Here is a 27,882-nt window from a genome sequence, read left to right on the forward strand (position 1 = left end):
CGCGGACTACAAGTCCCAGGGAGGCGGCGGGCGCGGGCCGGGAGGTGGCCGAGCCGAGCGGAGCCGAGCCTTGTGGAGCCGAGCCGAGCCGAGATGAACGCGGTGCTGGCCGTGAAGCAGTACGTGTCCAAGATGATCGAGGACAGCGGGCCGGGCATGAAGGTCCTCCTCATGGACCGGGAGACGGTGAGCGGCGGCGGCGGGGCCGGGCCGGGCCGGGGCGCGGCGGCGGTGGGGCCGTGCCGTGCCGTGCCGTGCCGTGACGCGGCTGCTGTGGCCCGTGCAGACCGGCGTGGTGAGCATGGTGTACACGCAGTCGGAGATCCTGCAGCGGGAGGTGTACCTCTTCGAGCGGCTCGACTCCTTCCACAGGGAGGCCATGAAGCACCTGAAGGCCATCTGCTTCCTGCGGCCCACCAAGGTAACGGGCTTCGCGGGGGCGGCTCCTCGCCCCGTTGCCCCTCCGTGACAGCCCCCAGTGCCTCTGCCCTTGGCTTCACGGCTGCGGCTAGCGCGGCCCGGCGTGGCGGGACGGCTGACACCAAACCGTAGGTCGAAGCGAGGCCCCGCGTCCCGGGGCAGGAGCGCTCTAAACCTGCTCTGTCTGCTTCTGCCTTCATCCAGGAGAACGTGGAATACCTCATCCAGGAGCTGCGCCGGCCCAAGTACAGCATCTATTTCATCTGTAAGTGTGCGCCGTTCGGTCCAGGGAGTTAGGCTGGCCTGCCGGGGGCTGATTCGATGATCCGCGGAAAACGCCGATGTGAGCCATTTACTGAAATGTTTTTGAAGTTGATTGGTAGGTTGTGACAGCTCTGTTGCAATACGCTCAAGCCTGATTTCGGCAATGTGGAAAATGCGCGAATTCTAGTTTTTATTTAGATCACCAGTCAAATCCTTTAATAAACAGTACGTATATAGAAGATAAAATAATTAAACTGAAAGAACTTCTTTTACAAAGGAACACCATAACTATGTATTAGTCTGATACAGGTTGTTCCAGAAAATGTCTGGGATTTTAAAGCATCATGTTGCTTCATACACATGAAGGAAGGCTAATGCTGGGGGTAAAGTGCCTTTGATCAGAAGGAAAACTGAGATGCACAGGATGAGAGACTGGCCCAAATCTTGAAGGTAAATAATGTTGGAGTCAGTATTAGAGTAGTCTTCACATCCCAGTGTTGGACCAAACCTGCTGCACAGCATCTTTTAACGTCTGGCATAACAGGCGGGTGTTCCTCACATGCCGTGTTCATGCTGCAGAACATTATGTAGTTTTGGAAATTGAGCAGAATAGCTATAGCTAGTTTTGTGTTCAAGCCTGGTCCCCTAGGAAAGGCACCACGCATGCTCCTGCTCGGCGAGACTCCGGCAAATGAACTTGAGTGGCCTCTAGATGTCATTGTGGATCCGCAGGAAGGCCGCGCAGGAGGAGCAGAGCTGCCTCCTTGGGAGCCAGGGGAACGGGTTAGGAAAGGGGGGTGGTGACCACATAGAAATGAACACAGCAGCGCCTAGGAGCTTCAGCAGGGATGTAGGTGTCACTGTGTTAAGCAATTCAATATCACCTTTTACCTTTATAACTCTACCGAGTGCAGTAGTGCTGTAGATGGTGATGCCTAATTGGGCACGTTAGGTCAGGGAGAGGACAGGAGAACTCTGTCCCTGCCGATACTAACGTGTCCTAGTGCGTGTGGAATCCGCGGTCTTGGCGGCACACATTGGTCCTGTGCTGCAGCTGTGTGCTAGATGTGAGCACCAGAGGCAGCAAGCTGGAGAGCGAGTTAGTTCAGAATATCTGTGCAAAGTAACAACCAGATTATAATGCCTGCGTAATAATTGCAGGTGTAGACAAATGATCGCTGTTGCAATGTGCTCCTGGTCCAGTGGAAAATCTGGTCATACTGTTCTGTGATTTTCTTGTGTTACATGTTACCCTCAGAGGCTGACTATTCTTTCACTGTTGTTTTCTTTCAGATTTCAGTAACGTGATCAGTAAAAGCGATGTCAAATCATTAGCTGAGGCTGATGAACAGGAAGTTGTGGCAGAAGTTCAGGTGAATTTTGAATACCTTAAAGAGATCTCCTCATCTGAAAGCACTAGCAAAGCGAAGGTACAAGCTAACTAGTTCAGGTGTGGCTAGGAGGGGCCCGCCTGGAATTCTGGAACAGTACGCAGAAACACTGTGCAACAGTCTGGGAGGGGAAGCAAAGAGGACTGTCCACATGGGATTAAAAAAATAAAAGAAAGAAAACTGCATGTGTCCTCTGTTTCTCCTTGCCCTCCAGCTGCCAGAGCTTCTGTTGGTATTGTTAGCATCTGTGTTTCAGCAAGGCTGCTGCATGCTGTCTGTGGTATTGACAGAGAGCTACATACGCAAAAAATAGACACAGCAGAAATTGGCGGTGGAGTTGTCAGCAGAAGCGTAGGGATTTGCGAGGTTAGGCATGGAGGAAGGAGAAATGGTCAGATTCAACGGGTCTGTGCATTGCTTAGGATTTTAGCGTTAATGTTGCTGATGTTGGAACACTCACTCTTGTAGGCTGAGTAAGGGTTGGCAAGACGCTTAACTGTATTCGCTTTCACTTGTTGGCAGGAGTTCTATGGAGATTACATTGCAGTGAATCCGCACGTTTTTTCTCTCAACCTCTTGGGCTGCTGCCAGGTATGAAAAAAAGCTAATGCTCCTCCAGGGCCTTGTTTTATGGTTAACAGAGAGACCAGTAGCCACAACAAACTGGGCACTGCGGTGTTTGCTGTTTACAGTCTATAAGGGGGTAGCTGATCCTTAAAAGGAATTGGCAAGGAGGGGTATTTTGGGGAATCCGGATTGTGGCCTTTGGTGTACCTGCTCCCTCAGTCAAACTACAATCTATCTATAAAGAAACAAGACTTCGATAACAGAGAGTTCAGGGATGGTGTATCCATATTAGATGCACCCTTTCCTTTTAGGGTCGCAACTGGGATCCAGCCCAGCTGTCCAGAACAACTCAAGGGCTGACTGCTCTGCTTTTGTCTCTGAAGAAATGCCCCATGATTCGGTACCAGCTCTCCTCTGAGTCAGCAAAGAGGCTTGCTGAATGTGTGAAGGTATGGTAAGACCTTACAGTGATGTGAAATGAGTTCGACAGAGTACTTACATTGTGTTTAATTATTTTAAACATTGATGCATTTGAGAGAAATACCCCTCTTCAGAGGATTCTTGGTCTGCCATTTACTGATTATGTGGCTTTAGGCAGGTCGCATCCCTTGTCTCTGCCCGCTCCCAGCCTGTAAAAGAGATCAAGACCCATATTTCCTGGGATTATCAGAAATGTCAGTAGATTACCTGATACTTTTTGAGAGCAGGTGTTATTTCTTCATTAGCAAAGTAGACCAAGATAGCAGCACAACTTACTTTTCACCAGCTCTTTACTTCTTGTTCACCTGAATCCCAACTAAAACAAAACTTTTTCCAAGTATACATAAGATCAAGTGGCTTTTTTTTCCTTTTCTCAACAGCAAGTAATCACTAAAGAGTACGAGCTGTTTGACTTTCGGCGCACTGAGGTTCCTCCTTTGCTTCTTATTCTGGACCGGTCTGATGATGCTATCACCCCACTTCTGAACCAGGTGAATCATCTCACAGTTGTGCAAGGGGTTGGAGATAGGAATGGGGGTTCTGGAAGTGCACAGAGCAGGTTGGAGTTCACAGCTTGGCAGGGCATGGTTTGAATTTTAAAGGTTAAAAAGTACCCCCTCCTTTTTTTTTTTTTCTTCTTTAAATCCCTCTCTGAGCTGTGGCCTGCTTTTCAGACTGTTGAGCATGGATTGTTCTGGCTTCAGTGGCAGATGTAACCAGCATCCTGGAAAATCAGGCTACTTACTCTTCTGTAAAATATACTTAACATTTAGAGTCCTTGTGTCTTGGCAGTGTCCTTTTCAAGGGTTTATTTGTAAAGGCTGTTTGGCAGCACATTTACACATCTATTGAGCGACCTTGCACTCGTGTATTTCTCTCTCTGCGTTATTGACGGGTGGAAGTATTTGCGATGTAGATATTGTGATGTTTTTCTTCGCTGCATTGTAGCTGTATTGCCGATTCTGGCATCAAACAGTTTGTTATTTGTCTGCTTTCATTTCTGTGGGGATGCTCAGGCACAAGTCAGCCTGGTGATTAGGTAATGGCTAGAGCTGCAGCCGGGCTACCTCAGAACCGCAGCCAGGGCTTCTGTAATGCTAGTGGTGTAGCAGCTAGTGCTGATACTTGTATATCAGAGTGATCTGACAGTCAGCCCGGCTCAGGCTTGGTGTGTAGAGTTAAGGACTGCGCTCAGCACAGGGCACCGAAAACACTGTCTGCTGCGTAGAGATTTCCTACCCAGAAAAAGAGATTCAGATGAACGTAAATGGAGTGTCAGGCATGTCAGCACTCTGATCAGCTTTCACGTTTCTCTGTAGATTAATATTAGTCTTCCCAGGATAAATATAGTAACTCCCTGATGTGCAGAAACACACACTCCTACCGCTGCATAAGCAGCACAGGAGCATGTCGGAAATGGTACAGTTTGTAACTGTGGAACCTCTGCTGCCAAAAATACGTGCCACATCACAGGCAGAGGAGGGGGAGATAATGTGGCAAATAGAACTGTTTGAACAGGAATATTAATCCCCATTACTTTACTTTTAGAGAGTCATGTCTTTTGAATGTAAGCATTCTGGAATCGGGGTGGTTTTCCTGTGTGTTTGTACAGCACTTCTCACAATGGGATGCCCATCTGATTATAACAAAGTAATACTTATTTCTTATTATAACATTCTGGCAAAGGTTGAGGGACACACTTTGAATCCACTGTGTGTTGCTAGAGGAGTGTAAACTGGTTTTGTCCGAGTTCAGCCTGAAATCCATTAATTTTTCAGTATTGTTTGTTCTATTACTGAAATTATCATTTCCCTTTTTCTTTCACCATCCTTGTTAGTGGACGTACCAGGCTATGGTTCACGAATTGCTGGGGATTAACAACAACCGTATTGACCTCTCTCGGGTACCTGGGATAAGCAAGGATCTCCGAGAAGTGGTTCTGTCTGCCGAGAATGACGAGTTCTACGCCAACGTAGGTGTCTGTGTCTTATCGTGGGAATCTTCCTGAGTTGCTGAATTTGGGGATCAAGTTCCAGTGTTGGTTCTGCCATGGAACTGTATGACTGAGAAAGGATCTTTCCAGGATTTGGAGCATCAGAATGATGCTGTACTATATAGCTTATACGGGTGATGAAAAACAGTGTAATGTAAGCAGCATCTGAGGTGGATTAATGTGTCCTTTTTATAGTTTAAAAAAAATCCAGGAGTAATTCCAGAGCTGCTTGTTCAAGCTGGGGTCTCAGGGAGATGATATGCAATGGAACTTCAGTGTTTTGGGCACAGAGAGTACCACTTTTCTTCCAGTTACATGAAGACTCATATTAGAGCGCTTTCTCTTAGATCTTTGTTTTGTTCCGTGCAGAACATGTACCTGAACTTTGCAGAGATTGGCAGTAACATCAAGAATCTTATGGAAGATTTCCAGAGGAGGAAACCGAAGGAGCAGCAGAAACTGGAATCCATAGCAGATATGAAGGTACAGACAACGTATGCATAACTGACTGGACTTCTCAAAGCTTGTCCATTGCAGGATAGTGCAAACTGCTCCTGTCTATACATTAACAGTCCATGCTACCCGTACTATCAGTTGAGACCTCTTTGTGGAGCAAGAACCTCCTCTTTGCATTGTGCTCATTCATGCGGTTAAGGGGAAAGGACCTTCTTTACTGAAGACCAGACACTCTGATAGGCCATTCTGCATCACTTCAGGGTAGTCTGCAAGCCTGCTTGTTCTCTCTGAGCTGCTGCTACTGGAATCCAGAAGCCCTACAATTGAATCAGTAAGCTCTAGTTTAAGCACTTAGCTTAACCCGATATGACTGTGCTGACTCTACATCTGAGCTGGGTCACTTGGCAGCAGCTCAGAGCACAGGCTATTAACTCAGTCTGTGCTCAAGATTTAAAGAATCATGGCAATGTTTGTGGGCAGGCTTGCTGTCTCCTTTTATTTTAAGAGTAAATAAAAATTACATCCCTTCCAAAAATCTCCTTATAATTGGAAAAATCCTATGGGCTCCTGGGATAGAGGTGCCTGATCAACAGGCTTTCACTGATGCAAATTGTTGGATGTGTGCAAATTAGTGATAAATTGTATAAGCTGTCTCTTACTGTCTCTTGCTTTTATTTTAAAGAACTGTTTGGCTTGGTTTCCCCATTGCAGGCGTTTGTGGAGAATTACCCACAGTTCAAGAAGATGTCAGGCACGGTATCAAAGCACGTGACAGTAGTGGGAGAGCTCTCTCGACTGGTGGGTGAGCGGAACCTGCTAGAGGTGTCTGAAGTTGAGCAGGAACTGGCCTGTCAGAATGACCATTCCAGTGCCCTCCAGGTACCTCGGGCTCAAAACCTAACCTCGATCCTTTGTCTCTTTCTGGATGGCTTGATCCTGCAAGCTCCCCTGCTGATGAAACCTTAATACTGCAGATCAGTGGGAGTTCTGCATGCAGATATCCCGCAGGGTTGGGACATTACATGTTAGAATTGCTCTTCTCCTACCCATTCAGTTCAGATGGGGATGAATCATAGTTAATAACTGGCTTGAGAAGCATCTTTGCAGCGTCTGTCTTTACATTTCACAATACAACATTCCTTCATTATATGCAGTCAGTTGCTTCTGGCAAGCTGCCTGTGCAGCCATCCCTAGAACAAAACTTGGACCCCTGTGTAGAAGCTCGTTGTATTTGTTGGGGAGGGGAAAAAATGGAATCCATGAAATTGTCTAAACCAGACTGTTCTTTCGGGTGGTGGCTTTTACTTTTTTTTTAAACAGTGAAAAGCCTCTTAGATAAAGGATTTCTTTGGCAAAGAGGACTCAAAAAGACTAAAAGAGACTTCTGTTATAGCTGCGTATAGACTGAAGTTTTGACCCCATGATGGCTTGCTGGATTCCATGACCTGACCTAGTATCTGACAGTATGTCAATAATGATGAATTATGGCTGCTGGCTATTCAGAGAATATAGCAGTTTTGCTAAGAATGACTGTATTATTGCAGAGTTCAACCAGCAACTCAATATTAAAAAACAATTCCTTAATTTTTACAGCTAAAATAGAAGCTACACCATGTAATGGCCTCCTTTACAAAATACTAGAGAGGCACTTTGACTACAGCATCTTCAACAGATTCAAAATACATGTCTTCCTTGCCTGTGTTATTCTGTGCTCCAAGTGGGTGGCTATGTGATAATATTAGCTCTTTAAGTATTGTAATCTGTTGCCAGATCCTGAGCTGATGTGAATCAGTATAGGCCTGTTGAAGTCATTGCAGCTATATAGATTTGTGAGGTCAGGAACTGTGGGTTCAATAGCTTATATGAGGTAGAATTGAGAGGACTAAGTTCTGAAGTGGAATTGTAGCCATGAAATGCACTTGCTGAAGACAGTCTCTGAGGTTCCCTTGCCCTATCGTTGTTTCTAGATCGAGCTTATGCAGATTAAAAGCCAAACATTGGACTTTTAATCTCACTGTCAGCCCATCATGCGTGTGCTGTGATCTGTTATCCACGACGTTGCAGAGATTCTGCTAAAGACTTAGCACAGAACATGAGTGTTGAAACTTCAGTGCTTGGCATTGGAGACCATTTGGGAAAATGTTGGTCTTTTTTTCTGGCTTTATGAAATTATCTTGGATTCACTGAAGAAGGGCATGACATGAACTTCCAGTGATGATGCAGTTGCATTGCGAGCTCTACAGTTAGGAGAGTAAGTGGCAGAGCTGGAAACAGGATAGAGACACAGGCAGGTCAGCCCCCACTGAGTTCCCTACTGTCATGGCTCGGTTGTTGCTAGATTTCACCTTGATGCTACTTCAGGTCTTAGTCTGCACTAACTAGGTATGTCTGCAGTTCTCACAGCACAAAAGCTGCTTGCAGTTTGCTTACAGCCACATGCCTAAAAGGCTGTATTGTATTTCTAACAACTGAGACCTACTGGAAAACATGTAGCAGCTAGAAAATAAATGCAAAACTAGGGGACTGGTATCTTGCTACATGAGAGATCAGTATCTCTATAGCTGCACTGCCCCAGGCTGTTCTCTCTTGCAGTCTCCTAATGGTAGTGAAGGGGAAAGGCCACAGAAGTGATGAAGAATAAGCCAGTGCATGAAATAAAGGCAGAATTGTTCTCCCACTGATGTAACTTCAGCAATTGTTAATTTCTTTGGTGGCCTAGGGCCCCTGAGTACAGTACATTTTGGTTATTCTTTTCCTGGTCTCTTATTAATCCTGACATTGTACATGCGCCTTGAGAGATGAATGGGAGGTTTTGAATCCCATCTCCTTAGATGGACAATAGCTTTTCTGTTTTACTTGCTTCCAGCTTATATAGGCACTGCCACTGTGATGCTAGCACAGGATCGAAAATCTTGCAGGCACCGTCTCCATGAGACTCTGTCCCTGTCCTTACAGGTGAAGTCCTAACTTTACCAAAGTCCATGGTAAAACTCCTGTTCATCACCCTCAAAGCAGGGCTTTACCTTGTGTTTTTTATGACTAGTCCGCATCAGCCAAACAAGTGACAGCAGATACAGCTGAATCAGCTTGGTAAATAACAACTGTTTCACAACACTGTTTCACAGCACTGCTAACTGAGCGTTTCCGTGTTGCCATATCTGTATTAGGAGGGTGTGAGCATCTTGCAAAGACACCCCAGGATTTTGTGGAGTACTTGAAGGTCGTGTACATTTACAGAGTGGAAAAAATCCTGGCTGGTTCTGTCCCTTTCTTGGAACCGCCTTGTTTTCTGCCTCCAATTGTAAAATTGGCAGCTCTTCTGCTCCCTTGCATTTGAGCTAATAAAGGCTGTTTTGCTTTAATGTTCAGCACAGGGAGAATCTCAGACTTTGCTGTGTCCTAAAGCATCTGTCCAGCCCTAACCAGATGTCTGTAAACACATTCCGTAGTTGATGCTTGTTCTTTGAGATCCATCTCAAAGCGCAGAGTTAAGAAGCTTATTATTCCCACTGCTCACCTAAGCTACCAGCTTGGCTCTAGTGTTTGTTCTGTTAACGCCATTATCTCAACTGTATGACTCTACACAATGACTGAGAGGTTGCAGAGAGGAAATAAGTGCTTTTTATTGTAATGACAAGGAGTAGCACTTATACGGCCAATTGTCAAATTAGACAGGCAATTATATCCTGCCTAAAATCCTTGGAGGGTAAATGGCCTACATCAGGGGTTCTGAAACTTTTCTGGAAATGGTCTGTACTTTGATAGGCAGACTTTTGGGGAGACGCATCCTTTATATTTACAATGGTATCATGGTCTCTTCACCAGCAAAAGTAATGATCTGCATATTAGAAGTAAATAATCATAGTTTGCTTTCTTTACTTCCAGTGCAGTAATCTTCCGTTTCCTTTTCATGCTTTAATCCCTTGACACTTGCTCCTCCACTTCTCACATCCAAAGATTATCTGAGATTGCTGCTTCTGCCCCACACCTTTCAAAAAAAAAAAAAAAAAGGTGTAATTTTGCTAGCTCTTTTTTTGACAGTCAATATAATGTTGGAACTTGTGGGCCAGTTCCAGCTCTGCCCAGGTTCAAAAGGGAACGGCAGAGGCTAAAAGTTCCTACAAGTGTCTGCTGATGCTCCCATTCAGGGGAGGCTCAGCTTAGCATAAGCACATTACGGCGAGTTAAGAACGGACAACAGAGTTGGGTTATGAGTTCCCAACTTCATGAAGAGACCCAAAAGCAACTTGCAGTCCATTGTAATAATAATAAATGTAATAATAAATCCAGTCCTAGAGCACATGAGAAGCTCGGCTCTGTTGCTGCACTTACGACACAGTTTAATTCCTTTGCATTCCTCCTGTATGCAGTTTTGTTGCTAGGCAGTGGGCTTGATGTTAGCCTGCACTATTGCTCCAGAGCTGGAGGTTTAATGTGCTCCGAAGGCCTCTCCATTAATACTACCCTCTGCCTTGCTTCAGAATGTGCGGCGTCTCCTGCAGAATCCCAAGGTGACAGAATTTGATGCCACTCGGCTGGTGATGCTCTACGCCCTGCACTATGAGCGGCACAGCAGCAATAGCCTGCCAGGGCTGATGACAGATCTCAAGAACAGGGGTGTGTCAGAGAAATATCGAAAGGTAATTGCAACATTTCTCCTTCTACTGCATGAATGAGTGGGACAGGAGGGCAAGGAGGTAGAAAACCATCATTAATTGGGGTAAGCTGCCTGTTGCTTGCTTTCTTTAGTTTAGCACAATGTTTTTTTGGTTGAAGAGCACCATACCTTGCAAAAGGAGCCCTGAGCTTGACTGGGCTCTGCCTCTGCCCATGTTACTTTAAAGGCATAACTAATTACTTAATTTCCATATCTAAAATCAGTGTATGAGGAAGAACTGAACAAAGCAGAGAGGGCACACATGCCAGAAGCCTGCTAGAGCTGGTATATGACATATAAACAGGACCTTGAACATGTCTCCTTTCTCCTTCCCCTTTTCCTCTCCACCCCCCTTTCCCCCAGCTCCTGCTGCTGCTGAATAGGCAATAGTTGCAGCAAGGGACTTTCGGAGCCCGTAAAAGGAGCTTGGCTGGGAGGGAGAGGGTGGCAGTGCTTGGCAAATGTATTGAGCAGCTGGAGAGGAGGTGGAGAAACAGAATGATGTCACATTGTATGAAAGATTTGCTATCACTGCAACAGACTATGGAAATGAAAGCCCCTCTTCTCATGCAGGCAGTGTCACGGCAGACTGACTTGCTTGGTGTGTATAGGGAATGTTTCTCCTCTTCCTCCTTGCCTCTCCCTATATTGCACTGTATGCTTGGGATTGATCTCCCTGACCCATTGGTCATTGTGTCAGTACCTCCATTGAGCCTAAATGGACAACAACTCCCTGCAAGCTGGTTTCCCAGGTTAACAGGATTCTGTTCTTGCCTCTCTCTGTGCAGCTAGTGTCTGCTGTTGTGGAATATGGAGGGAAACGGGTCCGGGGCAGTGACCTGTTCAGTCCCAAGGATGCTGTAGCCATCACCAAACAATTCTTCAAAGGACTGAAGGTATGGATCTGCCATGGATGAAATACTGATAGCTCCAGTCAAAATTACAGTGAGGAAGCAGGGCTCACGTGCACCGCAATGCCGTGTTTTGTGGCTTTCAGAGATTTAATAGTAAGTGCGCTAGACATTTAGGGCATAATTCTCATTGAAGACAATGGAAGTTGGTTGCTGAAAAGCGCCTCTAAAGCTGTGCTTCAGTGATTAACGCTTGCTGTATCCATCAGATGCTGTAGCTCTTTGAATGTGGCTTTGCTGATCTTCTCCCTGAGCCTGCCGCCTCGCTGTATTAATTCATAACCAGAGCTTCTTTTGCACTGTAGGGTGTTGAGAACGTGTATACACAACACCAGCCTCTCCTTCAAGAAACACTAGATCAGCTCATCAAAGGAAAACTCAAGGACAGCCAGTACCCCTACCTGGGTCCCAACACGCTCCGTGACAGGTACGTGGGACTTTTCAGGGCGGAGTTTGGAAGTGAAATGTAGCTGCTCTCCCCATTTCTGCTATTTAGAGGGTTTTTTTGCCCGTGGGTGAACAAAATTTAGGCTTGTTAAGAGAAATATCTTGATTGTGTGAGTCTTTTTTTACTGTCAAATAGGTGTCAGAGAGAGGGCTATTAAGACTGAAACAGCATTCTCCTCTTTGTGTTCAACGCTGGCCAGGACATGGCATTTCCATTGTAAGAGTTTAGGTAAAGGATAAAGCCACTGCACCAAACTGCCAGGATGCTCACATGATGGATGTTCACCATGCCCCCTAACTTCATTCCATGCCATCTGGCGTTTATTTGTAGAGAACCAAAAATAGTCCAACTGCTAACTCTCCCTTCTGAGCCAGTTACTATTTCTGATGGGAATGGGATCTTGCTGAATATGGTTAATAACTGTAATTGAAAAGAGCTCTGGCTGTCTGGTTCTAGCTGACTTTGCTGGAGCTATGCTAATCTGTTGTCAGTGAAGTCATTAAAGATAAGTATGGGCCACAGAATGAGGGCACGGCATCAGAAGACAAAAGATACCAGTTCTCTTCTAATGGCATTCTGTACAAGTCACTCCTTTCTTCGCTTCCTCAGTTTCCTTTCTGTAAATTAAGTTAAGCTTCTGCAGCATGCTGCTTGGGTGTTTCTTATCCCTTCTCGTGGTAGTCTCCTTAGAGCAGAAGAGCCTGCTGTTGCTGCTGAGTCGCTAGCTTTGCTTCTTTCTGATGATCTGTGATGAGGCCATCACAGCGGTTCTCCGCATCTTCTCAAATGTTCGTGAATGGTCCAGGGTTCTGTGGAAGATGTTTTACTTGCAGTATTAGAACAATCATTATTCTCTTCACATGCTGCATATTATTGGCTTTTTATCAGCAACTGCCACATTTTTAGTGAGGCAGAAAATAAATGCAAGGTAGTAATTCTCAGCAAATGAGGTGGCTGTTGCTGGGCAGTTTGGGTTAAATTAAAACTGCAGACTCATTTGGAGCAGGAGAGAAGTAGCCTTGAGGACCAAGGTTCAGAAATGTCAAGTGAGTGGGAGGGGCAGAAGCATGTCAAAGAGGGATCATTCATCTCTCTGGCTCTCTTTGAGATGCACACACACACTGCAGCGTTCTCTTCCTTCCTTAGCCCTGCCTTGGGGCGTTGTGATCTGTCTGATAAAAGCGAAAATGTATTTCATAACAGGGAGGCGTCCAGATTCCATGCCAGCCTGACAGCAGGGTACATTAATCATTTTATTTATGAATAAGAAAAGAATTATAGTCATACAAGAGACAGTTTGTTTGTGTATGTCCCTGGCATACCAGAAAATATCCGCCTTACTGCAGATTTTCCCTTTAAAAATAAAATGGTGGGTTCTGGACAGGGCACATAGGTGGTTTTAATAGACATGAAAAATCAAGGCCTCTAGCAACAGATATGACTCTTCCTCCATGAAGCAGTCCCTGGCCTTGCCCTGGAGTAACAAGCGTTTGACTGAGATTGACTTCAGTCTCTATTTTCAACATCTTGGACCCACAAAAAAGAGATGGTATTTGTAGTAGATCTGTAATGAGGCCTGCAAAAGAGCAGAAACTGCATCCTAGCATACCAGATTGGGGTTTGCTCTGAGCTAACTAGAAACAAGAACTCTTCTGACCCTTGCCTTCTCTTTCTCAGTTCCCACTTACATTCTCCTGAGCTATGTTTCACTTAGATTCCCACTGTTCTTTCTCTTAAACTACTCAGCCTTCCTTGGGATTATCCTTGGCACAGTGGCAGGGCCCAAAAGTGCTGCTGCTTGGTCAGAGTTCTGCACAATTGTCCTAAATTTTGGCTGTCATTGGAGTGTTAGTGTTCAAAAGCACAAGGGCACATGATTATCAGAGTTGTTCATTAGTAGGAATGGTAAATCTTGTTGAGTTCAAGACACAGGAGCTCTAGGAATCAGAGGTTTGATAGCTTTGACAAAAAAATAAGCATCTAAATAGCTTTGTATCTGGTTGTTATTTGCTGCATAAAATGTGGACTGCAGCACTGTACTATCTCAGGAGTATGAATATTCAGTATCATGAAAATAAGGGCTAATCTAAAAATTGGTTTTATTTTTCAGGTTTGGAAAAAATATCCCACTTAATTTATTAATGGTTTAGCCTTATTGCCAAACAAATTGAGTGAGGAATTTAAATTCATTAATTTAACAAAACTTAGGATAATAAATCACAGCCCAAGGCAAACTGGGCTATACTGTCTTGTTGCTTTCTGCTTTCCGAGGATGGTGTTACAGTGATTGGCAGGAGTTCAGCAGAAGGTCAGGGTGAAAGGCTTTGTATTTTTTGATCAAAGGGAGGCAGTTGCTTGAACAGCAAAGAATTTGAAAAGACTCTTTTTAACTATTTCTTTCTGTATTAAACATTACACTCTTGCGAGGGAGGAGAAGCTCATGGTCCAACTTCAGCTGTGAAAATTGGCAGCAGTGCAGGAAAGGGAATCTTTGCAAAGCACTGAGCAGGGTTCCTAGGAGAGAGCAATAAGCAATTCTACTTTCTTTTGCTTCTCCTTTATTTCCTACTGTGTTAAATATCATTCCTTTCCTGGTATGCTGTAAGCCTGCAGTCCCTTCCACCTTGCTGCTGGAATGTTCTAGCTAGAAAAGTTCCTAAAGCTTCTTTGTAGTAGTCTTTGTAGTCTGTGGGAGCCCCAGCTGTGTTACACGCTGTACGAAATGCCTCAGAAGGTACGGGCCGTTCCTGTGCTAGCCAGGCTAAGGCCAGAGCCTACCCTTTGGGTGGAAGTTTTGCTTTGTTCGTGCTTTGACCTGGGAACCTCTTGAAGAGGGAATTTGTCCCAGCCAGACCACCTTGGTCGCATTGTGTTGTTCCAAGATGGCCAGGGTACACCTTTTACAAAATAGACCTGTTTGTAAACAGGCCAGAAAGGCAGGTCTGTCACAGTTACACTTCTTAAAACCAAACACTGGTCCTCCACATTTTGCATCAACCAGGCCACAGCCAATGAAACAGCAGTAGAGAAATGTGTACTGCTCCGTATAGATCCAGACGGGATTTGGCTCATTCTGTGTCTCTCAGAAGTTACCATAATTAGTTACCTGCCTATTGAAAAATCTTGGAAAGTTACCTTGTTCAAAAGCCCATCAAAGCTTAAAGGACTTGGAGCATGAGAATCCACTGAAATCATCTAGTTTAGAGTTCTGCGCACTGTAAGGACTGGACTTGGTATTTCTCCCACTGACTTTTTGAAGGGAAAGTTCCTTTGGATTGCTTGAGGAAGAATTTGGAACCAGCTGACTACTTAGAAATGTCTATAGTTGACACACATCCAAAGGGATGGGTAAGGTATCTCCTTAGCAAAGAAAAAATCTCCTTTTTTGGAAGCATCAGCTTGCAGCATGTGTTGTGGAACCATTTGGCTGTATGCTGTTTCATCTGAGCTCACACATACTGCCCTAGACTGTATGGAAAGTGGAGTTATTGCTAAATCATATATAATATCTTGTGTTTAGTATGATTTGTGTTTTGTGAGCTTTTATTTAAGCGAGAACTCTGACCATGTCCTTGTTTGTTCAAAGTTGCTTCTTCTTCTTCTCTGAAATGTTTGAGCATTTAGCTGTTAAATTGGTAGTTAACCCAGGGAGACAGCCACATCCACAAATTGTGTCTGAGGAGCACAACAGCTGGGGAGAGTGTTCCTGCAGACTGCTTTTCCACTAATCCTATAACAGTCTTGGGGTTTCTTCCTATTCCAAAATTGCTTATTATTGCTCATGATATAAACAATAATTCCCTGAGCACTTCATGAGAACACCAAGATCCCCTTGTTCTTTTTGTGGCAATCCACCTCTGCATGACTTAGCTAACTTCTGGTCTGTGAGAAATCCGCAGGGTAAATGCATGGTACTTTGAGCAGTACACCTGAGGTGGGAGAGAGGTTACGGTTCTGCCCCCGCTGCTCCATACCAAGCCTAGTTTAATCCTCCAAGAAAGGCAGTACCAATATAAAAGCAAAAACGTGCATGTTCTGTGCCATACTCCTGATACCAAGCAACCACAACTGCAAGGGATATGCAGATGGACCAGCATATTATGTTGAAGCAGGAACTTTTCTTACCTGTGACACAATGTCTCAAAGGAATTACCAGTTTAGTTTGTAGCACAGCTTAGATATTGGCTCTCCTTCTTTTTCTGTTGGCTTCTATTGGCTTATCCTTCTTTCTGAATTTCTCTATTTGGGAATACTTTTTGTGAGAACTGATAGTGGCTTATCAGATTACTTCATTGCTGTGCCTCCCTTTGATTTCCATCCCCAAAAGACTCGGGCACATTTGCATCTCGTTTCCGAAGGAGTGTGTCTGAACCTAGCTGAAAAGACAAGGTACAGCACTATTCTGTCCTCCCAGGCTGGCTCAGTGACTTGCGTTGTCACTGGGGTGCAAAAACCTTCGTCTGCCTTGGTGTGATGTTTGAACCTGCACAGTCTGAATGTGCAGTTGCTATATATAACCTGCTTATCTTAAGGCTGCAGTGCAGAAGATTTCACAGCCTGTTCCTGTTCAGGGGACACAGTGTAGCTCTTCAGGGAGCGATCCCTACGCAGGATCCTGGGTCTCTGGAAACGAACACAGCACAGACTGTTGCTGAAATCCCGAGGGCAGCATTGCCTATGCTGCTGCCCCTGACTGGAAGGGCCAAATCATCCCCAGGGTAAAACTGGCCACTGGGTCTAGAAGAGCACAAGCATAGAGCATCTCGTACAGCATGTTCTAACATTGCTGACTTCTCTACAGAGGATTCTGCTCAGACTGAGCCTTGTTCCTTCCAAGGAAGCTATAAACTGCAGCCGGAAGTCTTTGCCTTAGACGATGATAGTTCCCAAGGATAACAAACTGTATAGTGCATGCAGAAGAGATGTACTGAATGCAACAACTTTTTTTGTTGAATTAGCAATGCTGCGCGTCACCAGAGAGTGTGCCTGAAATGATGGGCTCCCTGGTTCCAGGCATCCAGGCTGTGATATTCCCTCTCCATCCCACAGAGGAAACTACTTGCACATTTGAAAACATCTCTGAAGTCTCCTTTTGCGTGTTCAAATCATGGTATCCAGAACTAACCCAAACTTTCAGAACAGACTTATGATTTGGAAGATTACTGGTAACAAAGATCGCTTCGTGAAACAGCGTGTGTTGACTGTTTGTGTTAATTGTTCTTACCTTTCTGCGTACTCCCCGGGGCAGGGAAGCAGTAGCGTTGGTCTGATGGCAGACGTTCTTGTTCTGAGCCAGTGTCTCATTCTGATGGTGGAAGCAGTTTTGCTCTTGGCTGTATTGTCAGTTCGGTGATACCAAAAGACCTGATGTTCATCGTTCTGATGCGAGTGTTGCTCCTCTGGACAGTAACAGGTGTCGAGGGCTTTGCAGGTTGACTTCTCAGCAGGGAATAACTAGTGCCGTAGAGTCTAGGTGCATTCTGGGGTCATCCCTGACTCATGGTCCATTTGCTTTGTCACTGATCCGGACCTTGCACAGACAGCGTAGATGAATGCCTGCTGCTTTGACCACTGCAGCAAGCAGCTGGATCCTAATAGAAGTACTTGGGTGCAGAGCAGAGATTAGTTTTGAGACCGTAACAGAAAGTTAATTGTGTCGGGACTTGACTGTTCTCCAGAGTGCTCTGACTCGAGCAGCGGATGTTACATAGTTGACAGAATGTGATCCAGACCTTTCCGCTGTGGATCCTGCAGAAATGGTTCTCTCTGCTTCTAGATGGTGGCAAAGCTGGTTCCGGGCTGCACGCATGTTCTGCTGTCCCTAAGAGCAAAAAATTAAGCGACTGGGGGAGGAGGGTGCAAGGAAGGTGCAGCCTTCCTTTGGAAGCAGAATATGCGGGGCGTACGTCTGCTTTTGTATTTTGTCAGATGAAGGCACTTCCCTCCCTCCTTCCCCCTCGTGCTACTTGTCTGTAAAATCCTGTATTCCTAGGCTGCTTAGGGAACGTAACCTCAGAGGTAAACTTATGCATAAATCCCACCAGTTCTGTAATCAAACATGAAAACTGCAGCTGATCCACGCTCTTCAAGCCAAGCCCAAGAGGTCTGCAGCGCCACTGTTGTCCTCGTTTGACTCCTAAATTGATCTTAATTTAACAGTCGCAGCAGTGTCTCGATCATGCATTAAACATTGGTGGATGTGTCATGGTGGAGCTCCACAGGGATACAGTGTGTGGGTGTTGCTAAGGAGGCTTTTAAGGACCGTCAGCACGTTGTGTAAATGTTTAGGACAGACAGTGTTTTAAAAGTGATTTAATGGGCTACACATTGTTGTCAGTCTTGAGCCTAAAGCATCGTAGAAATGGGACATGGTCTGGGGAGAGAAATCAACTGGATGGTTGCCTCAGTCCCTGCAACTGGCACAGGACTTACCTTTATGTTTTTCTGATCTAGTTTCAACATTTGCATCTTTATTGCAGGCCCCAAGATATTATTGTCTTTATCATTGGAGGAGCAACATATGAAGAAGCACTGACTGTCTATAACCTTAACCGCACCAACCCAGGGGTCCGGATCATCCTCGGTGGGACCACAATCCACAACACAAAAAGGTAATAACCTATTCTTTAATATGGATTCTGTGTATATAAAACTGCTGACATGAGCGTGACTTGTGATGCCTGAGGGATCTTCCTCGCACAGTAAATCACAAAAATGTGTGTAAATGGTCTGAGCCCAGCTCTGCTCATTATGGCTGAGGGACGTATTATCAAGCTGAAGTTTTAATGTGCGTTTCACTGAATTCAAGGGCAGGGAAGTAGAGGTGTATGGCTTTTTCCTGCTTATAATTCACCACACACACTAACATGAATGAGAAGCCAGTGCCGCACACAAGAATTCAAAACCGACTATGGTCTCATGGCTCCTGTTGGAGCAACTGCATTTGATACCAGTGAAGTTAATGTACCTATGATTAGAACTGAGTTCTATGATTAAACTGCTAGCAGGCTCTCTGCCGCCCACAAGCCTGCAGTGTATTGGCTGTGTCTTTTGCAATGCTCCCTGGAGAAAGGAGCTTTTCGTATTGGTTTGCTGTACACACCAAGTTACCTTCTTTGGGAGGCCAACCATTTGTAAAGGCGTAAATCCCTCCATGAACTGAGCAATGCCAGGGAGCACTGACCGCTCTGAGCTACGCTGATTTCCTAGGCCACTGCCCCTGAAATGTTCCAGGCAGCTGAAAGGAGCTGCGAGGGCTGGTGTCAGGCAATGCTGATGGTATTTCACTTCCCCCGCACTGAGCTGAATGAGCCACTGGGCATCAGGTTCTCCACTGGGATTTACAGCAAGGTGGGAAGCTTTGCTGTGATCGGCCAGAAATTCCTATCAATACAGAATGCCAGGTTTATTTCCTGTGAAATGCCTGGTTGATAAGTACAAATAATGTTTCCTGAACTCAGATTATTCAACCGAGTATCTGGGCACAGGTGAAAATTTAGACCATGTATTAGGATTGTTTCCTGTCGGCATGGTTTGTTGCTAGCCAGGCAAAGAACCATGAATTCTTTCAATACTTTCCCTGCTGCTCTTCAGCATGCTGTTCTCTCCCCTTCCATAAAGATGTTGTTGTGGCCAGGAGCTGATCAGTTGATCGGAAGGAGAGTAAGGTCAGGAATGTGACAGGTGACCCACGTCTCTCCCATGTGTTGCAGCAGGAAGTGTGGTGAAATCTAAGTCCCGGGAGAGCCCCTGGAGTTGTCCAGCAGCTGCTCTGAGCTTAAAGGGAGCATCCCGCTCTGAGCTGCAATGGAAGCAGAGCGTCAACCTTACCGAGCAGAAACGCAGACAAAGTACAGTCCTGCAGCATGAAGGAGAAGTTACGTTTTTCAGCATTCAGGATGAAGTTTTCAGAGCTGACTAAGAGCTTTGGGGGCCTCAACAGCTTAGAAAAAACTCTCTCTCCTCAAGTTCAGGAAACACAACATTAACACCACAGGCTTTGTATGTCAGAAATACAGCTGTCAAGCACTTCCTTGATCTCAGTTACTGACAGGTGGACTCAAGTGCAGCGTGTAGGCTAAAATCTGGCTTGGTTTTCAGGCCACGTAGATGCACTGCTCTTGCATTAAAAAGTCCAATGTGATACTTATAAAGTCCCTGCAGTTTTGCCCATCCTTTTCATGCCTATAAGGGACCTTCAAGTCACAAAGCTGCCTTCACAGAAGTAGTAACAATTATCTCGCAAAGCAATCCAGTGGCTCCCATCATCACTTGCTCAGAAAAAATGCCCAACCCCCCCAAATTCACAGTGCCCTCTCTGAAATTTGGCCTTTACTCTAGCTTAATATCAAATGATTGGAAAGCTCCTGAACTGATGCCACCCCAGAAGCAAATTGCTTTTATGAACTAGGTTACAAAGGCAAATCTGTATTAGCCCACATATCGACCAATTCCTGCACAAATTACCCAGCTTCCTCAACCTTCTGCTTTACAAAGTAGCCTTTGAACTAAATCCTGTTTTAGCCAGGCCTACAAATAGTAAAAAAAAAAAAAAAAAAGGAGCTCAGCAAACATATTAGCTGCTCTTTGACTGAGGAAGAGAAAGAAGGATGCAATCAAAGCTGGTTCATACTTAACCTGATGTCCACTGTAACTTCCTAGTCTACCCATTTTGAGGCTGATTTTGACATCTACCAACAAGTCTGTATCAAACTTTTAACAGCATCTGTGCTGTGAGCTAGATGGTACTGTCATACCACACTAAATACAAATAACAGAGTAACTGATATGGAGATCTTGGGGAAGGTATAGTTTTCACACCATATTGGAGGTTGAGAGCTGCCCTGAAAGTGGATCTGCGTAGTTGATTCAGCAAAAACTGTCATGGAGGGGATAGAGAAAACTCACTGGCAGCATTTTGAGTAGGAGAAGGAAAGCAGGAGGGTGGCTGGTAGATGGGATGTGAGGACGGATGGTATCAGTTGTAGCATTTGCAGCTCTGCTCTGACCTATGAGGTGATGTTAGGCAACTTTCTCCTTTGCTTCTTTGCACCATAAGGTCTTTTAGCGGGGACTGTCTCTCGCTTTTGCCGTATGAAATGCAGAATTTGGAGCTAGTGTTGGGCTCCACTTCTTAGATTTGTGCCGTAATGAGTAACATTAGCTAGTTAGGGCTTCTACCGTGACTAGGTTTTGGCGCAGTCTCTGAATTATTTACGGAAAAACTAGGATACTGTATCAGAATTTGCATTTCAAAGAATGAAGTTAAAAAAAAAAATAGAAGAAGGAAAAAAAAAAGGCTGTTGCTTTTGAAGAGCTGGTTACTACAAGGTCCTGTCTGGGAACTCCAGGATGAGGACCGTCAAGGTTCCCATTCTAAAAATAGCACTGCCCCAAATGATTTGCTTTTCCCTAGCGGATTGAGTAAGTTTTCCTTAATGATGAAAGGCCACATTAGTACTAATAAACAACTAGAACTTTCCAGTCGGCGATCTTGGAGCACGTTCCAAGGGAAGGTTGGTCTGCTTAGCTCCTGTGCAGAGAGGAGGAACAGCGTGTACAGCAGAGCAAGCTGACTCACTTAGGATACCTGAGAAATGAAGAAAAGTTTCCTGTCGACTGTGTGTTAACACCGATCCTAGCAAAGTGCACGAGGATCGTGTCGTTTTCAGCAAACACATCCAAGGTGTCTAGTGTGAGGAAGCCTAGATTTTATTGCATCCTAACTCCTCTAGTAATCCACTGGCCTTCCCTTAATGAACTGTTGCTTATTTCTGCTGGATTAGGGTTGATATCTCACAATAAACAAGGAGATTTTTATATTAATGCTCTGAGCAGCCCATGTAAGTGCACTAATCCTGTTGTTCTTACCAGTCCAACTTAAATTGTGATCAACAGCTGTGTTTATAGAGTGGGGGATGGCTTAAGGGATATCCATTCTGCTTTTTTACAAAGCAGGAGACAAACAAGCCTTTGGAGCTGGTTATGTTGCTAGTTACATATTTGTAGGGAAGCTTATCTGTTTAAGAGACCATCTGCATTGTCCAGTGAATATACTGTAAGTAGACGCTTTAAAGTGGGGATGACAAATACTCTTTTACACATCACTCTGTGTTCACGAAGAAGGTCTCAAAGTGGGCACAGTATGTACTTGTTTAAAGTTTCATTATGCTACACAGTGATGCCAAGGAGAATTTGGCCCTGTTGATCTTTACGGATTTGTATCTGTATATATGCAAAATATGGGCAGGCATTGAATAATGATACTCATACTCTGAAGTAAGGCATGTAGTCTAAGGGACTCCTTATAAATAAATCAGGCTACAGAAGCTAACAGCTCTACTGTTGGAGCTTATTTTCCTAATTAAAAAATTCCCAGTGTTTTGCAAAGTACAAGAAGATTTTTGTTTCTTGTCTTCCTTCGTCCTCCTCTAAGACAGGTAGATCTGTGTGTTGCGGCTTGGGTCTTCTGTTCCCAGGTATGGGACTGCAACCAAGGGTTATGAGAAGCAGTAAAGCATTTGGGATGCTGAGAAAGTTAAGTGATGAAAGCCAGAGAAATGCTCTTTGATTTCGTCTGCAATTGTGCGTGCTCAGTTTTGCTGCAGACCAGGCCTTAAATCTGGCCCATCTCAGTTCACTTAGATTCTTTTATTCCCCCATTCCCATTAACAGGTAGTCCTCTCCCGGTTGAGTGTATGAGGGCGTGAGGATATGCATTTGCTAAAGCTCTGAATCCTTTGAGAAACGCAAGCAGGGTGGAAAAAAACTGTTGTTGTCATGGAATTTTCAGTGTTTTTCCACTCAAACCAGATTGGCTGCCTCTCTTACTTTTGAAATTTTGGCAGCCCTACTAAAAATACTTCTATTATGACTTGATTATCAGAAAGGTAAAAGAGCCTTCCCAGACGTGTTTTCCTGCATGAAGAACCTAGGCAACAACTCACTGCAGAGCTGTGCCCAGCGTATGAGAATTGAAATGCCACATCTGCCCACTTAATGAAATTCTTCTATCACGGACTCATGTTGAGGATTAAGTTTCCAGCAATTCCTTTGCATCTGTCCATCGGTAGAACCACTTGATAAATGAAGACCTGAGTGTAGAGCTCCTGTCTGTTTTTTTTCCAGCAACATAATGAACTATAATGGAAGAGCTGGAAGGCTGGGGGTTATTGATCATAGTTTAAAAAAAATACCTATGTAATATGTTTTTAAATTATATTTATGATGAAAGTAAGACTTCTTTCTTGATTTGGTGCCTTTCCTTGACACTGACCATAGCAACCTCTGTATTGGCCTGCAGGAACCAAATACATTTGGGCAAAACTATGCTGGACTTAAATCTGTGGGTTCTCAATTGCTGTCCACTTGGAGCATTTCGAAACACTATCTAAGTTATGTTTGAGAGGGGTCCTGTGCTCATACCAAAATGCAGAATGCCTGTGGTACTGCTGTACAGCGGCATTTGGGCAGGGAGTGAAGAAAGAGCAAAGAATATAATTACTGGGCTTCAAATTGGGGAAGTCAGACAGCCTAACATGTTCGGCAGTGCCTCCTAACTGCTCCCCTTCTCTGGGCTGAGATCTGGAAAGAACCGCCTCTAGCTTCCCCCCTTCATAAAGCAAATTCAGTGTGAGGGAGCTGATTCCTTACTGTTGGCAAACAGTTTTTTACTACCAGTCCCACGGGCAACTAGCTCTGTGCTTTTCCTTCACAGGCAAGTGGATATCAAGGAAATTCTTTCAGGTTTGGAGGAGAAAAGGTTAAAAATGATCAATAACTGGCTAAAAATGGAAGAACAAGACCAGGAGGAACACCTGGTGCTGGGGGCTGACTCATCCAGAGCACAGGTTAAGCACAAACCTGCTGTGACTAATCCGAGGGGAGAGCTAGCCTGACCCACTTACCCAGTTACAGTAATAGCTTGGTTGCCTTTCCTTGCCACACATGGTTGCGGTGTCCTCAGCTGCCTGAGCCTGGTAACTGGATACCTGTGACTACGAGAGCAGGGTTTGTACTAGCCACCGTTGCTGCTTACCATGGAGGGAGTGAGGTTGTGGAGTAGGGAGGAAAGATCAGTTCTAATTCTTTGTGCTGTGTTATTCCTGCTCTGATCAGGGGCTTTCCCAGCCCTGAGCCAGAGTTAGAGTAGCCGTGACCATTGCACTGAGATGCACGCTCAGTTTCTCGTAGGATCCTTTGGGTCCCGGGAAACAACCACCGCCGCAGCCCAGTACGTCTTTACTGTGCTCCAGCTCAGCCCTGTGCTGCGGGTGGGAGTTTGGCTCTTACACCAGCTGCACTGCAGACAGGGAGACCTTCTTTAGAGGAGAGGTTCCCAAAGGTGGTTGCGCTGCCCACTTTTAAGACCTTTCTGAAGTATAAAGAGACAGAGTCTGACTGAATCTCCCCCTCCACACACACACACACGCTTTCTCTCCCTATAACAAATAAACAGGAGTCCCCTTTAAAAATAAAAGCAAGTCATTCTCTGCTAAGAGCTCAGTCTGCCTGACTCTAATGCCTAAAAATAAAACTGGAGGAGGGACAGCGCTCTAGCTGTAATCACAGAGCTGAATGGCCATAGTGCAAGCAGTGTTCCTATTACACCTCCCATAAATCAGGATGGTGCCCTCCCAGAATGCATATTTCTAAACAATGCGGTGTTAAGGTCTGGAAACTGGTGCAGGCATTTGCATGAGGTTTGGTTTTTAAACCCTCATGATTCACAACCTTGGCAGGTAGACCTGTTTTAGACCTGTTTTAGGGGAATCACATTTTTGTAGGATTTTTTTCTTTTTGCTATGTATCCCCCTTTTTTTTTTCTTTTTTTTTAAGCATTGGTGTTTGGATAACTTGATCAGCATATTGAAGGAATGAGTCAACCTAGAAACTGGTAGCACTGTATAACATTGCCAGAGTAACCATCTTCCTGGTAACACGTCCTCATTAGATCTTATGTGGGAGCGTTGCTGTGGTTTTGCAAAGCATTCAGCTGCCTCCCAAACTGCACGGACCAGCAGGTGTAAATGCTGCAATGAAGTGATGCCCATGTGCCAGAGCTTCATTTTGTGTGAAATTGTCACAGCTCCTTTGGCTCCAGACACGTCTTATACAGATGTACAGGGATGACTCGCGGAGGTTTAGTCATGTGTGTCTTGCTCTGGTGCTTGTATTGCAGCAGTGCTTCGAGACCTAGATGCTCGTGTCCTAAGAGCTGTGTCAGCACGTACAGGAGAGGCTGCTCCATTCGGTTTCTATTCCAAATAAGGCTAGTTACACGAGAGGTGGAGATAGGAAGCAGCAGCAGCCAGGGCAGGAGTGAGCTCTCCAATCGCTTGCTGGTGAAACTGGGACTAGCTCCAAGCTTGAATCCTAATCTAGTGATCTCCTCAGCAGGCCATGCTGCCTTTTGGCTTTTGCAGGCAAGAGTACCATAAAAAAGCATATAAAAGCCTATAATCAAACAAAAACAATGCAAGAAGCTTTAAAGCATTATCCTCTGAGAGGGTCTTTTTCCTCCCCTTGAAAGGATTGAATTAGTCTCAAACCTTAACCCACTTTTAGACCTATTTAAACAACTGTGTTTCCAAGGTTTAGCCTTCTTGCTCTTGCACGCTTTGCTGGATTAAGCTTTGCTGTGATTTGTGAAGCAGGGCTGAGGCTGCCGGAATGCAGGCGTGATGCAGCTGACCTTGGTTTAGCTCCAGCAAATACCACTCTTCATGTATACGTACTTCTCAGCTTGCTGTGCATACCCCTCCACCCAGATAAGAAATGAATCTGTGCTCATGACAGGTGTAAGCCTGGAAACTAAAATGCTGTGGCATGTTTCAGGGATAAAATTGGCCTTTGAAGACTGCTTGGTGACAGAATGGGTGAAATTCATTTTGCAGACGTATCAAGGTAGCAACCGTCTCTCTTGCTGCATGACCTAGCACCATGCAACCACAGCTGGCATGCAGTAGAAATTCCTCATTGATAGAGTTGCCTTAACAATTATCACCTCTTCAGCCATGCCCATGCAAGGATTTTAAAGCACTTTGCAAGCATTCTAGAATGGGACTTTCCAAACTATCAAATGTTTAACCTAACCCTGCTCCTAAAGACATAATGGGGAATTTTACTGTTGCTTAAGTGGAAACAGTTTTGGGCCAAGACTGAACAGCTTTGCAAATTCAGATTTCAGTATCTGAATCAGAGCAAGACACAACCAAGCAGTCCTGACCCCCAGACTGCTGCAGCCTCACTGCCCGTTTTGACCCTTTTTTTCGTCTGCCGCTGGCCAACCCCAGTCCCCAGCAACTGATCTCCACCTGACAATGTTTTTCTTGGAAAGTGGTTCACCTGTTGAAGTATGGCTCTGAATGAGTTGAATGAATCAGTGGTTAGTGCCCAGAGGTCTCCTTGTGACTCTCTATTCCGATTTGAATGACAGTCTTTAAACTGGTCTAAATGAACAGCCTAGAAGTTGCAGGGAGGATCTTGCTGTGGGTGCGAGCTCTGCAGCTAGCCCAAGGAGCGGGGTGGTGAGTGAGTCACAGAGCAGTGACCCAGGCTGCTCCAGGGACTGCCTTCCAGAAAACGCTGGCTGTAAAATGTCAAGGATGCCTCGGCAGGAGGTTTCCACCCTGCCTCTTCCTGCCTTATCATCCACACAGGAAGACTGAGAGTGAGCAGAAAAACAAGCCTAAACGCTGGCCTTCCTGGCTTTGTTCCTGAAAGCTGAGTGGGGTTGTCAGCTAAGTCCGGATGCTGAGCTGAGGCCACGAGGAGCTGCTCTCCTCGTTTTGGGAGCCCCATAGGTCATGGCACGGGGAGGGGAGAGACAAGCGACCACCCCTGGAGGGGATGGAGCTGTTCAAGGATGAGCGGCCACATTCAGTGAAGATGTTGACCTAGTGACCCATGCCCGGTGCCCCAGGTTTTGATGCACAGGGCAAGTCGTTGCAGTCCCACAGCTTTGCGCTTTGCTCCGTTATTAAATTCATCCTGGCGGGTGTGAGGATCCATCTCTGGAAGATGGGAGCTTCCTCCAAGGCTGCCGTTCGCTTACTGCCTTCTAGATTAACGGCTCCTAGCTTTAGCTGTCCCAGCCTGAGCTCGTCACCCCCACTGCCCCTTGCAAGCAGCTGCAGTAGGCCATTCAGAAGGCGTTTCTGTCCACTGACTGCAGAGGGAGACTGTCAGCCTGAATGCCAGCTCTTAGGATGCTGCCTTTATGTCAGGGGGGAGATAAGTCCCGATCTTAGTGTCTCTTGTCACGTGCCCTCTTCTTTCCCATCAGTCCCTCACACTCTTCCTGGGCTGCTGCCTCTTTATCGCGGGGCTGGTACTAGGAGGAGGAGGAGGAGGAGGAGGAGCGTTGGCACCGGGAGTTGGATCCTGCTCCTGGGTCTCCGTTTTGGTTGGATCACATGCCATTGTGGGCAGGTCCTTTCCTTCCTCTCTGTTGTCTTCACCACATGTGAAGGAGTGACTCTGTCCCCATCCTAGTGACACCGGGGAGCAAACAGATGTTTACAAGCTCTGAGGTTGTGGACCACTTGTTGGTTTTGTTCAGAGCCTTGAAGTCAGGCCATGTGGTTACTTTCTGTCTGTGTGAGTGAAAAGTTGGCCCTTTTCTCTGCTAACCTTAACTTTGCTTGGCAGCTTCCTCGAGGAAGTTACAGCTTCTGGGTTCCGCGGCCGGAGCACTGAGGGCTCCCAAGTTACTCCAAGGTCAAGCAGCAGACGGTGAATCGGGGAGAAATTCCTGTCTCGCCCATCCGTAGCTTCCACAGACTGACCATACTGCTCTGGAGCAGAACTGGACGTTCCTGCACGGTGCTGCTGCCACCAGCTTCCCCCATCCATGCCAGGACCGTAATGTGCGCTAAAAGCATCTGGGCAGTGAATGCTGAAGTTGGCGTCTGCCCTGATGAACCAAGGACATGCCCCAAATTGCAGCACCCTCATTGTCTTCTCACTAACACAGCTCCGAACGGGACATGCCTGCCTAATTGGAATTGTAACCTGCCAGAGAGCCTGGGAAAAACATCACTCCAGTGCAGAGACACTGAGTCTCTGCCGCTCTGCTGGGCTGTGGGAAAGCTGAGCTCTTACCTGATTTTTCAAGACATACTGTACAAGTCCCCTGATGAACATCTAACGATCCTGGCCCAGACTTCTGTGTGCATCTCTGGAAGCTGAAGCTAGGTCTTATGGGCACTAGCAGCCCTTTGCTCCTCTCAGTTGTCTGTATATTTTGAATCCTATTAAATAACCATTTTGACTGAACCTCTTGTCTGTTAGAT

General features: G+C 45.6%; 1 protein-coding gene across 2 annotated transcripts; it reads left to right on the top strand.

Annotated features, from left to right (window-relative positions):
• On the top strand, window positions 1-27,865 carry VPS45 (vacuolar protein sorting 45 homolog). Of its 2 annotated transcripts, none has more exons than XM_026117105.2 (15): window positions 1-186; window positions 287-421; window positions 625-685; window positions 1,978-2,057; window positions 2,598-2,666; window positions 2,954-3,091; window positions 3,503-3,613; window positions 4,960-5,094; window positions 5,485-5,598; window positions 6,283-6,450; window positions 10,053-10,211; window positions 11,017-11,124; window positions 11,445-11,566; window positions 18,067-18,198; window positions 27,239-27,865. In XM_026117105.2, the coding sequence occupies exons 1-15, from the start codon at window positions 94-96 to the stop codon at window positions 27,324-27,326; spliced, it is 1,713 nt and encodes a 570-aa protein (XP_025972890.1). In that variant the 5' UTR covers window positions 1-93; the 3' UTR covers window positions 27,327-27,865. The 2 variants fall into 2 exon arrangements, with proteins under 2 accessions (XP_025972890.1, XP_025972891.1); XM_026117106.2 differs by having other exon boundaries at window positions 317-421.
• Window positions 27,866-27,882: the final 17 nt, after the last annotated feature.

This window comes from Dromaius novaehollandiae, chromosome 29, assembly GCF_036370855.1.
Source record: "Dromaius novaehollandiae isolate bDroNov1 chromosome 29, bDroNov1.hap1, whole genome shotgun sequence".
NCBI lineage: Eukaryota > Metazoa > Chordata > Aves > Casuariiformes > Dromaiidae > Dromaius > Dromaius novaehollandiae.